The following is a 13,520-nucleotide window of genomic DNA, read 5'->3' as shown; positions in this document are numbered from 1 at the left end:
CGCTGTTCACTACCTGCTCAGCAGCAAACAGCAGACAGGCTCAGTTAGAAGCTAGCTGGTGAACATAGAGGAGCGTTTAGCAGCTAAAGAGATGTTTCCCTCAGGAGGTGGTGGAGACCAAAACCGGAGCTGAAAGAGAGAGAATACTGGACCGACAAACTCAAAGACTCCTCATGAATCATCGTGTTGATGTGTAACTGCTGGATGTAGAAATAAGACGTAGGTCAATAAATCAACTTTAAAGTCTCAGTATTCTGACATGATCAGTTTGAGTTTAACCCTCAAAAACATGTTTAGTTGACGTCATGTTTTTCTAACTGAGCCTCGCCCGTCTCACAAACACAAACACATAAATCTCTCATGTGAACATTGTGTGTCTGATTGATATGATGTGTTTGTCTGGACCAGTGGGAGTCAAACTGAGGTCTGGGGTCCCTCAGGGGTCCTGTGATGTTCAGTAGAGGTCCACCCTAAACGTGCGTAACATTGTGTCTATGTGAACGTGTTGATGTTGTAAATAATCTAATATGTTCACGTTCACCTTAACACACAGTGAAACCTGGCAAAGTGAAGTTATTAGGACATAATTGATAAGAAATATAAACCCTCCCCTTTAAAATGAATGAATAATGGGGATGTTGAACCCAAAGTTGGTTATTAAGACATGTGAAATGATAGTTCTTAGATCTATTCACCATGACAACAAATACAAACACACATCTTCTCTCAATTATTTTAATATCGAGAACATAACAAACCAGTCTAGACTCTTACTGGATTTGTTAACAGCCTGAATGACACATGTGTTTTTTTGTGTGTGCAGCATGTGTTTATGTGTTGTCTAAACACTGAATGTTCCTTGTTTGATCTAAAATTCCCCTTCTCTGTAGTCAGTTTGGTCCAGACTGACTTATTTAACTTCTGTCGATGAATGATGTGCAGACGTTCGTGTCCCCAGAGAATGAATCTTAAAGACGTTGGTGATCCTCTGACTTTCCCTCTGGCGCCACCATGTGGCCGATATCTGTGGTTTTGACTGAAATGTCTCGACGACTATCGAATAGTTTGCCATGAAATTTGGTTGAATGAGAATATTGACGTTTTTAAGTTTTCTTCATTGTCAAAATAATCAAGTTGTCTCTACGTTAACGTTTACATTACAAACAGGACCTGCTGTTATTTCATTCAGCATACTTTTAATGCTATAATGTAAATAAATCGAGACTATCATGAAGGATTATTACTGACGTTTGGTTCAGACATTCACATCACCATCAGTTCAACAATTGAATGGTCCAAATACCTGCAAGACTAGTGACTCGTGACTCAGCCGCACTCTGTGCTTATCGCTAATGCTAGCATGCTAACATGCTAAACTTAGATGGGAAACATGGTAAACATGAAACCTGCTTGTTAGCATTGTGAGCATGTTAGCATGCTGGCGTTAGAATCCTTCACGTTTGTCGAGCCCTTTATGTTAATTTGAACGTGTTCATCATCGATGATGTTTTGGGATAATTTAAGCCAAATATCTCCCAAACTCCCATTTAGTCCCAAACAACGTCGTGATTTTAATTCAGTTAAAGAGACGATAAAAAATGATTGAATAAAAAGTAATTTATTATTAGAAGAAGTTAAAACAAAATCAAATCATAATCAGTATCTCACAATAATAATAATCAATCTCAAGGATGTAAAACAGGAAGTGAATAAAAGACATGCTGCACCGCTCCTTTAAGACACATTATTAACATGAAGCAGAGCTTTTCCTCAGATCAATAACCGCTGAAACATAAATCAATACTCAGAGTCACACATCACCACCGCCTGAAACTCTTCTTCATCATCACCGCCTGAAACTCTTCTTCATCACCACCGCCTGAAACTCTTCTTCATCATCACCGCCTGCACGTCTTTGTTTCAGCCAATCGGTGTTGAGTTCACATTACTTCACTGTTTCTGCCTGTAGCTGCTTCCGCATCACACACACACACACACACGCACACACACACACACAGCATCGAAGCGTGACCTGCTGCTGCAGCCGACAGATGAAAGAATGATTTATGAATGAAGTATTTAGATTCTTATAAAAATAGACTCTCATTCCTTCTTTTTTTCTTTTAAAGTAAACATTAAAAAACAAAGGAATCAACAACAGAAAACAAAAACAAAAGTTCAAAAGAAGAATGAGCTCAACCCTCCCAACCAAACACGGGACAACGAAAAACATCAACCAACAGAACTATATTATGATTAAATATAACAAACATGTTGCTGCAATGGAATCAATGTCATCAAAGACTAAAGTATTGATTTTCAAAATAACTCATCAATCATGAGCAGATTATGAGATGATGAGCCCGACCTCCAAGACTTTATAGCTGTTTACCTCTTGTAGTTGTTGTTTTGTGTCTCTTTGTAGTTGTTTTGTGTCTCTTTGTAGTTGTTTTGTGTATCTTTGTAGTTGTTTTGTGTCTCTTTGTAGTTGTTTGTGTCTCTTTGTAGTTGTTTTGTGTATCTTTGTAGTTGTTTTGTGTCTCTTTGTTGTTGTTTTGTGTCTCTTTGTAGTTGTTTTGTGTATCCTTGTAGTTGTTTTGTGTCTCTTTGTAGTTGTTTTGTGGTCATCTTGAGTCTCCTGGTCGGTAAATGTCTCTTTGAGTGACATTTTGTTGGTAAAGTCTGGCGGGGCCCCGTTACTCTTTGGGCCCCTGGACCTGTGCCCGATAGGCCGGTACAGTAATCTTTACGTCGTCAAATAATCCTATTAATTACCTCCCACTTGTACTTGGTTTTGTGTATTTCTACTTGTGACTGTGCTGTCAGTTAAATTATTTTTGGACAGATTTATGTTCGGCTCTGTTCATCGCTCACGTCCTCCGTCATAATGATCCCATTATAACCTGGCAGAGCTCAGAGCATGAGCTAACTCTGTGAGTGTGTGTGTGTGTCCTCAGCTCGCCGCCCAGTGTGATCTCAGTCAGTCTCAAATTAGTGAAAGCAAAGCAAGTTGTACTCTAATTACCTAATTACAGAGGATTAGAGCCCCCCCCCCCAAAAAAAAAGACGAAGAAAGATGTAGATTCATGTTTCAAATTCACCTCCAGCTTCTATGACGGAGGCCTGAGGGTGGAGACGGTGGTCATTCCATCAACGTTCACATCTTTAGCTCCACTAATAAGAACAGCTTCATCATCACGATTATAATGGACTCTGGATCAGTGGGTTCCAGCGTTTTGGGGGATTTTTGACACTTTAAAACAAAAGATCTGGTACCAAACTGTGATAGAAATATTATTTGACAAAAAGAAAAACAACAAAAGTCTTTAAACTCGGCAACATTTTTTTTTAGGTCAAGTTATAAAATTATTTATTATTGTTGTCATGGTTAATTGTGTATTTTTTTATTTTTATTAATGGTAATAATATATATTTGTTCACTTTATATTTATGTATATATATATAACGCGTCTGTCCTCCGTCGCTCTGCTTCAGGTGCAGGTTGCTCCATCAAACAGGAGGTCGAGTGTCCCAACGAGTGCAGCGATCAGGGTCGCTGCGCGGACGGGAAATGCGTCTGCTTCCCCGGGTTTCACGGACCGGACTGCAGCGAGTCCAACTGTCCGGGAAACTGCAACGACAACGGACGCTGCGTGAACGGACAGTGTGCGTGCGACCCCGGTTTCACCGGACCGGACTGCTCCCGGACGGGCTGCCCCGACAACTGCAGCGACCGGGGCCGGTGTGTGAACGGCAGGTGTGCGTGCGACGGCGGCTTCACCGGTCCCAGTTGCTCGGACGAATCCTGCCCGGCGAACTGCAACAGCAGGGGGCGCTGCGTGAACGGGAAGTGTGAGTGCAATCCCGGGTTCACCGGACCGGACTGCTCCCGGACGGGCTGCCCCGACAACTGCGCTGACCGCGGCCGGTGCGTGAACGGTAAATGCGTGTGCGACAGCGGCTTCACCGGCGCGGATTGCTCTGAGACGAGCTGCCCCGGAGACTGCAACAGCAGGGGGCGCTGCGTGAACGGGAAGTGTGAGTGCGATCCTGGGTTCACCGGCCCGGGCTGCTCCAAGACGACGTGTCCGAACAACTGCGCTGACCGCGGCCGGTGCGTGAACGGTAAATGTGTGTGCGACAACGGCTTCACCGGCGCAGACTGCTCTGAGACGAGCTGCCCCGGAGACTGCAACAGCAGGGGGCGCTGCGTGAACGGGCGCTGCGTGTGCAATCCTGGATCCACCGGACCGGATTGCTCTAAAAAAGCCTGTCCTGATAACTGCAACGACCGCGGCCGGTGCGTGAACGGTAAATGCGTCTGCGATAGCGGCTTCACCGGCGCAGACTGCTCCGAGACGAGCTGTCCTGGAGACTGCAACAGCAGGGGGCGCTGCGTGGACGGACGGTGTGTCTGCGACGATGGATTCGGCGGGCCAGATTGCTCCGAAAGAACGTGCCCGAACGACTGCAGCGACCGCGGCCGGTGCGTGAACGGCAGATGTGTGTGCGACAGCGGCTTCACCGGAGACGACTGCGCTGACAAATCCTGCCCGGGAAACTGCAACAGCAGGGGGCGCTGCGTGGACGGACAGTGCGTCTGCGACGATGGATTCGTCGGAGAGGACTGCTCCGGTAAAGCTTGTCCCAAAGACTGCAACGGCCGCGGGAAGTGCGTGAACGGGAAGTGCGTCTGCGACGTGGGCTTCGCCGGGCCGGAGTGCGGCGTCAAAGGCTGTCCCGGTAACTGCAACAATAAGGGGCGGTGCGTCAAAGGGAAGTGTGTCTGCCGGCGAGGGTTCACCGGACCGGACTGCAGCCGGTGTGAGGAGGGCATGACGGGACCCAAGTGTGACACCGGTGAGTCAAACCCAACAAAACACAGAAGCCTTAATGAAGACGTATGTAGAGGGAGGCATCAATATCTCATCATGTCGATTGTTCCTGCATCTTGAACTGCATCTTAAGCTTTATTGCGGTCACCAAATATGGTCTATAATCCGATCCCAACTCATGCATTCACACTTCGCATTAACACTAAAAAGTACGACAACTCTCTGCTCTACCTAAATAACCTAAAGTACATTCTTCAGGTACTTGTATTTACTTGAGTTGAGGAAATCCTCCTTCTTCAGCTAAATTATACTCTTTATTATTATTCTTTAAATCTGAAAGACATTCAGCTTCCTCTCACTAATCTGGACCGAGGCCCCGTTCAAGCTCCCAAATCCTGAACCTGGTCTGGATCAAACCCTTAATGACAAAAACATCTTCATCTCTATTTCAAGCAGCGCGGATCAGGTCGAGCGGTTTATTTTATTGTTTTGGTGCCAGTCGGCAAACAGCTGCCGATTTGACGCCAAGCGCTGATAAATACATCAGTTTGAGCACCGGACGAGCTTCGCTGGTTCATTTGTTCCACTACGGCATCAATCACAGCAGGAAGAAGACGAGACGCGAGGGAGAGAAACCTGTTTCATAACCTCAGGACCTGATCTGATCTGAGGCGGGCTTACAAAAACACAATCTGACCTTATTTTATGTTAATTATCTGCATTGTGACCAGCCAATGAGAGCGCTAGGATGGAGCGGCTCCAACCAATGAAAGAGGGAGAAGTGGAGTCATGTGTTATATATCAGCATTTGGACCCGACTGGTCTTACAGACAGGAAGTGGAAACGGTTTCGCTTTATTGTTAAATTATAATAATAGTAATAATAATAAATAATAATAACAATAATACATAATTGAATAAATATATAATACCAAGAGTAATACTAGAAATAATAGCAATAATAATAATACTACTGATAATAATGATAATAATACAAAATATATTAAACATATATTCGACTTAAGTCATAATTAAATACATAAATAATACGAATATTTAAATACATAAATAATACTAATGATTGAATACATAAATAATACGAATATTTAAATACATAAATAATACGAATAATTAAATACATAAATAATACGAATATTTAAATACATAAATAATACTAATAATTAAATACATAAATAATACTAATAGTTGAATACATAAATAATACTAATGATTGAATAAATAACACGTCTCCGTCTCTCTCCAGTGATGTCGGGCGTTCCTCGGCTGAGCACCAGAGACGTCACAGAGTCGTCCGTCACTCTGCTCTGGACTCCACCTCGAGTCCAGTACGAGACGTACGACATCACCTTCACCAGCCAGGTACCGACCTCCTGATGACGTGCAGATGTTGTCGCTTTGGTTCTAGATTAAGTCCTTTTCTCTTCTTTTCTCTCGTACAGTCTGTTTTATTCACTCACATCCGTTTGAACCCACAAAGACTTTGTTTGAGTCCCATTTCGTCATTTTTGCTGCAGTTTGAACTCCACCTGAGGACTTATTGTTATCAGGTGCAATTATTATAATCTTCATTAATAGCCCTCTTTAGGGAGGAATTAGGGAAGGAAATGTTTACACTTCACACTGTTTAAAATCTGTCTCACAGCCGAGGTGTAAACAGGCCAGACATGGATAAACAACACACACACGTACTTCTGAATACTTGTAATGAGGGCAGCAGATGTGTGGACAGACGTGGCTCTGCACCAGAACGAGCAGAAGTTTGCTCTCTCAGCGTCCTGATGTCCCAGAATTCAGAGCGGCTCAGTCGTCATACGGGATGAACTTCTCCTCAGGGAGCTTTAAAACATGACGCTGAAGTCTGCAGACAGAACACAAGAGCTGCTGTTCATCGCCTGAAACAACCTTTACTGTCTGCAACGGTTCATACGATACTTTACAAAAAGGTTCTTCTCATTTTTTAAGCTTTTTCCTACAAAAGTCCAGCAACAAGTTACATGAATACAGTCTGTTCAGAGCAAACTTCCTTCTTCACAGGAAACAACTTAGTTCAGTTTAGGCAACAAAACTACTTAGATTACATTATATAAAATACCTTTATATGATATAAACGGATACGACTGTACATTTGTCTTTTTAGCATCAATTTTAGCTCTTTTTTTTTGTCATCCACCAAAAATCAGTTTTAAAACATTTAAAACTTAAAAAATGCAAAAGTTTCATCAGTAAATTGTTTTCAATAGGTTCAAAGCATGTCGTAATAACAACCACAAGGTTATGTGATTATTTATTCAGGAACAAAGTCATTTCTGTGTTTCTGCTGATCAAATCAAATCGAAACAGACTTTTTTTTCCAAGACGAAGACGATGAAAAATGAACAGAAATCTACCCGTGAATTCAAAGTAACCCTCTGGAAGCCTCAAGATGGCAACAACAAATCCGTCTCTTCCCTGGAAAAGGATCTCGAGTCCTCTTGATGTTTGGATCAAAAGGCCAAGTTTATACATTCTGACTAAAGCAGCAGCTCTTTCCTCTCACACGTTTGTGCAAAACACTCGAGATTTCATCCGAAATATGACACACAGACTGCAGCTGGATCTCCACAGAGCGTCTTTACTTCACCTCTTCAACTTCATTTCAACCATTTAAAACAAAATTCAATGAATGAGTAAAGTCTGAATGTGCAGATGAACCAAGAAATGAAAGCAAAGTCAACAAGGAGCAGAAAATAAATCGGTAACAAAGAAACTTAATTCAACTCAATTCAACTTTATTGCCACTAAAACATAGATAACAATAATAATAAAAAGTGTACAATAAATAGTTTAAATAGTTTTAAAAATTAAATGAAACGCAAAAAACTAAATGAAAAAGTCATTAAATTATTGATTAATTAATGAATGAATGAGTCATATAAGACATCGACGTGATCTCAGCGTATCAGTTGTTTTGCATCTTTTTGTGGTCATTTTGTGTTTTTCTGAGTCAATAAACACACACGTGAAGTTCCTGAGAACTTAATGAACAGCCCATAATACTAACATTGACCCTGACCCTTCTCTCTGAATCCTCTTTTTAATGAAAGTCTCTTTGACTTGATAGGAGACGAGCTGAAGGTCTGAACCTGATTTTAAGTATTTTGTTCAAACATGCAAAAGACTGCAGCTGGATGAAATCAGTAGTGGAACCCCACAAACACCTCCTCGCGCTTCTTTCATTTCCTACATCGCTGCTCTCAGAAGCCAGATCTTTATATATTACGTCCGTCCTTCAGGAACCAAACAGATCGTTGAACAGGCAGAGGGGGGTGACGCGTTGGCAACACAAACCTCATCAAATCATCCGTCTCTCTGCTTCTGTTGGACAAACATCCACTGCAGCGTAGCAACAAGGTCTGTTTAAGAGGAATCACTTCACTCAGGTGGCTGATTAACAACTTCAGCAGAGTTTGTGACAAACAAGACCACCGGGGGACGAAGTATTTAGAGCCTTTATGTCAGTGAAAGTACTAAAACACTGTGGAAATGTTCCTGCAGTAAAGGTATGTTAGTATAATCAGTAAAAAGTATTCTAACGGTGACTTTCCTACTATTACATATTCTATCATTAGGTTATTATTACTCATGCTTTAATGTAAAAGCAGAAACCCTCAGGAAGCTCTGTTAGCTCACTGTTAGCTCTGTTTGCTCTGTTAGCACTGTTAGCACTGTTCGCTCTGTTAGCTCGGTTAGCACTGTGAGCTCTGTTAGCTCGGTTAGCACTGTTAGCTCTGTTAGCTCACTGTTAGCTCTGTTAGCTCACTGTTAGCTCTGTTTGCTCTGTTAGCACTGTTAGCACTGTTCGCTCTGTTAGCAATGTTAGCTCTGTTAGCGCGGTTAGCACTGTTAGCTCTGTTAGCACTGTTAGCTGTTAGTCGCCGTCGCCATGTCTGTTATTTAGAACCTTTAATTGGGGAACTTGACTCCTTAGTGTACTGAAGCGTATTGACGGGGCTCAGAGCGGCCTGGCTGCCTTTGTTATTTATTTTTTCATTTTTTTGAATTGCTACCAAGTCAGCAAACAGAAAATAATAATATATTTGTAATATTTGTTGCATTAGTGACAGTTAAATATTCTGTTACAGTCAGAACCAGACAGCGCGGTGTGTTGGTGAGTTTACTCGCGTGCGCACAAGCATCTGTTTTTAGGAACAACAGTGAAGCTAATTAAGTTATTTGACTGCAAACTAATGTGCAGATTGATTCAACTGACAAAACAAACTAGAATGAAGCTGAACAAACAAAAACAAAAAGGAAAAACCCGACATCTTTGTGCTGCAAAACAAAATACACACAACATGTATACATGTCACATGTTCAGTAGTTAGCTGATGTATATCTTCACAGTCTCTTAATTACTCAAAATGTAAAGTGACTTCAAATGGAAAACATATTTCAGTCTCGGCAATCAAAAAGTTGCTGCCCGGTTGCCCCGCAACCACTCTTAAAAGCAAGTGTTGAGCCGTCATCGCACGATGTTTTTCTTTCTCCTTCAGCTCCATAAACCAGTAATTCACTCGTTCATCAGACCTCAAACATGTGCGATCACTCAGCAGAAGGCATTAAAGAATCGGAAAATGACTAATTGCGTTGGTATTTGTGAGAGAACAAAGAAAAGACTCAACTTCACTTTCTAAATCAGTCAAAATCAAATCCGTCACTGAGATGAAAAGAAACCAAGTCACTGCTTTGGATTGCGTCACACACACACACACGCACACACACACGCACACACACACACACACACACACACACAGGAATCACCTCACCGCACATGTTCTGGCTTCCTCTCAAACATGTTTTCACACACAGTTACAGCGTTCACTTCGAACAAAACACGAGCGGTGATCTCTCCGCGGTGACGTCATGGAGGGAGCTAAGCCTCTGTAATGACTCTGAGAGGTTCTGGACTCCAGGAATTATCCACAGCCGCCAGCGTGATGGACGGGTGGATGTCTGCAAGAGGGAATAAGACAGGAAGTGAAGAGAGAGGACGTGATGAAGACGACAAGAGGACTCGTGTTTAGTGTAATCTTCTTCATGAACCCACAGCGAGTCCATGAGAGAGAGAGAGAGAGAGAGAAAGAGAGAGAGAGAAAGAGGAAAATAAACCAGAGACAAAAGTCAAAAGAAAATCATCAAAACAATGAAAAGAGAAAACAGAAAAGTGAAAAAGAAACCTACAAATCTCCTGCAGAGAGTTAGATTCAAACATTCATACAACTCTCATACCTGTCAGATAAAATATGAGGTTGCAGCTGCTTAGCTTAGCTTAGCTTAGCACAACGATATCAAAATGTTCATACTTGTATTTACATATACAGCAAGATAGTTTATATAGTCTTTCAAAAAAACTTGTTTTAAACACTTAAACCTTTGCACAAAAACAATTAATCATTAATTTGTGGTGTTACCTTGTTACCAGGCTAGCTCTTTCCCCCTGTTTCCAGTCGTTATGCTAAGCTAAGCTAATGGCCGCTGATTCTATAGCTTAATATTTTCTGCACAGATGTCAGGGTGGAGTCGATCTGAAAAGCCAGAATGTCGATCTAGTTCTTCAAAAGGAGTGAAGTTAATATGCATCGAATGAGACGAAATTGCCGCGTGTTGCCGGACTGTCGTAGTAACAATGATAACGAGTTCTGGCTCTTTCCTCTCATTTGGATGTGACCAGAAAACCTCCACAGTTAGTGAACTGTGTGACTTGTTTTCCGTACTTAAATTACGTTGTTTACTCATTTAAACCATGACGTTCGTGTTAAACCTAACTAAAGCTAACGTCTCCTAACACGACTCGCAAAGCCTAAAATACTTCATCATGACACACAGAATGTTGTGCTGTTGATGCGCATTCCCATGAGATCAGGTTGATCATTCACAGCCTGAGTTATAGAATGTTTTATTCCTACAAATAAGGCAAAAAAGGCTTTTGTTTTATGGCTGTTGACGGTATTTTCTGATTTATGGAGTGATACAAAGAGATATCCAAAAATAAACTTGTAATGCAAACGGTAAATGGCTTATTTAAAGTAATGAATTGGTGATATCTTACTTATATTCACCTCTCTCTCCTTAAAGCGTCTAATGATTTATACTATAACATTCTGCCAAAAAGGCTGAAATAGAAGACGATAGAACAAATAGACAAAGCTCAGGATGAAAACAGAGGAAGTCAGTGAACGAAATGAACGCTGGGAGCCAGAGAGAGAAAAAAGATGCAGATGTGGGATGCTTGTTGCTACGGAAACGTGTAAACACTGTCAAAAACATGGCGACTGCCAGAAGGACGACGTCACCGCCGGCCCACAGCTGTGACACAGAGAGAGACAGAGAGAGAGACAGAGAGAGAGAGAGAGAGAGAGAGAGGGATGTTTACCGGATCAACAGATAAACAACAGAGAGTCACAACATCGGCTGAGGTCAGACTGCAGAAGAAGAAGATTCGTCTCTGAGGAACGAAGAGAACGAGGGAAAAGAGAGAGAACATCTGCTGGAAGGAAATAATGTTCAAGTGGTTTGATGAACCACGTTTACGTCTCACAAATATTTATTGTTTCCAGATGACCGTTGCTATAAATCTTCACATTACCGTCTTCACAGTTAAAGGGCTGCAAGTAGTTATAAGATTTGTCCATCAAACGTTCCCAGAGCCAAAGTTGACGTCTTTAAATGACTTTTTCTGTCTAAAAACCCCAAAATATTCAGTTAACAGTCTTATAAAACAGAAACATCTGAACAACCAGGGGATATTTTGCTTTAAAAGGATGATCCAATGATCAGAAGATGTTGTCAAATTAATACATTTTTAGTCTACTAAACCTGTAGAATTCTTCATTTAACCAAAAGATATATTATTATTATTAATGGTGTTATTATTAATGTTATTAAGAGTAATAATAATATTAATATTTCCTGTATATGTAGTTTGGACTCTAAATTGTATTAAACCTTGTACTGAGGTACTTGTACTTTACTAGTAGTATTTCCATTTTATGCTACAGCCAAGCATCATCCTCCAGTTTTTAAAAGTGAAGACAATGCTGAAGTGTCTTAAACCTGCATTCGCTCTACTGAAAAAAAAGATGGCGACAGTCAAAAACCAAGATGGAGACAGTCAAAAACCAAGATGGAGACAGTCAAAAACCAAGATGGAGACAGTTAAAAACCAAGATGGAGACAGTCAAAAACCAAGATGGAGACGTCAAAAACCAAGATGGAGACAGTCAAAAACCAAGATGGAGACAGTCAAAAACTAAGATGGAGACAGTTAAAAACCAAGATGGAGACAGTCAAAAAACCAAGATGGAGACGTCAAAAACCAAGATGGAGACAGTCAAAAACCAAGATGGAGACAGTCAAAAACCAAGATGGCGATAGTCAAAAAACCAAGATGGAGACAGTCAAAAACCAAGATGGAGACAGTTAAAAACCAAGATGGAGACAGTCAAAAAACCAAGATGGAGACGTCAAAAACCAAGATGGAGACAGTCAAAAACCAAGATGGAGACAGTCAAAAACCAAGATGGCGATAGTCAAAAAACCAAGATGGAGACAGTCAAAAACCAAGATGGAGACAGTCAAAAACCAAGATGGAGATAGTCAAAAAACCAAGATGGAGACAGTCAAAATGCAGATAATCTGATAAAATAACATATTATTAACATAATATTATATTATATAGTATGGGATATGAGATATAAGGTAATGGTTAGTAATATAATGTAACACATTAGTACAGCAATATAACAGAATATGACCGAGTATCAAAAAACTGTTTAATACAATCAAATCAAGTGTAGTATGATGTAAATATAATATAATATATAACGCTTATACCAACATATCAACAATCATAAACGTGCAGAGTTACTTAGAATCCCAGTTAGAGCTCCTCGTGTCCAAAAAGAACCACGGTCCCTGAACGCCCCGCGACGACACCACAGAGCTTCAACTTGTTTTAAAGCAGATCGTGTATTTATTGGAGTCTCAGTTTTAATGATGTCACCCCTCATTCATGGGGAAGTGGATGAAAGCGACCTCTGAGGCTCCGTCGCCAGGCAGCCACCACCATGGCCATTAGTGTCCATTCATTAGAAACGCCAGCCCAGCGCTCCCAGCTGAGTAACTGGTGAGTACGCGTTTAATCCGTGAAGTTCCAGGCTTTTCAACAATAAATTGAATAAATGAGAACTTTGTGTGAAATGATGCCTTCTGATATTTTGAGGATAATTACATTTACTGAACACAGAGTCTGTAACGACAATAAACAATAATTATTTATGGTTCAGCATATTTAGTTTTCTCATCAGACTGATGGAAAAAAATATTTATAAATAATGACCATAATAATAATTAACTTTATTTATACATCGTTTTTCTTTAAGTTACAAAGTAATTTACAGAAAAAAACAGCAATTTATAGTATAAATATAATGTATTAATTAATAAACAAAAATGACAATAAAAAAAATAATAAACTTTATTGATATAGCGCTAATCAAACTCCAAAAAATCTGATCAAAGAAGCCACATACATGTTCTCATATATATAACATTTGAAATATTTTAAAACAAGTTATGAAAACATTTTTTAAACATTTGGTTCAAAAGCTCCTTTTTTAAAACGCCT

The 13,520-nt window shown here is 40.7% G+C and overlaps 1 protein-coding gene across 2 annotated transcripts in view; it reads left to right on the top strand.

Moving 5' to 3' along the window:
• Nucleotides 1-13,520, top strand: part of LOC306708572 (tenascin-like) — a 33,673-nt gene that overhangs the window by 5,142 nt on the left and 15,011 nt on the right. For both annotated transcript variants that reach the window (XM_079176430.1, XM_079176429.1), the window contains exons 5-6: nucleotides 3,496-4,860; nucleotides 6,099-6,214. In XM_079176430.1, the coding sequence (XP_079032556.1) occupies nucleotides 3,496-4,860; nucleotides 6,099-6,214 (1,481 nt within the window). The remainder of the gene's footprint in view (nucleotides 1-3,495; nucleotides 4,861-6,098; nucleotides 6,215-13,520) is intronic.

The sequence above is a fragment of the Pholis gunnellus genome, assembly GCF_910591455.1.
Source record: "Pholis gunnellus genome assembly, chromosome: 16".
NCBI lineage: Eukaryota > Metazoa > Chordata > Actinopteri > Perciformes > Pholidae > Pholis > Pholis gunnellus.
The sequence above is the reverse complement of the archived record's forward strand: the minus strand, read 5'-3'. Positions and strand labels throughout refer to the sequence as shown.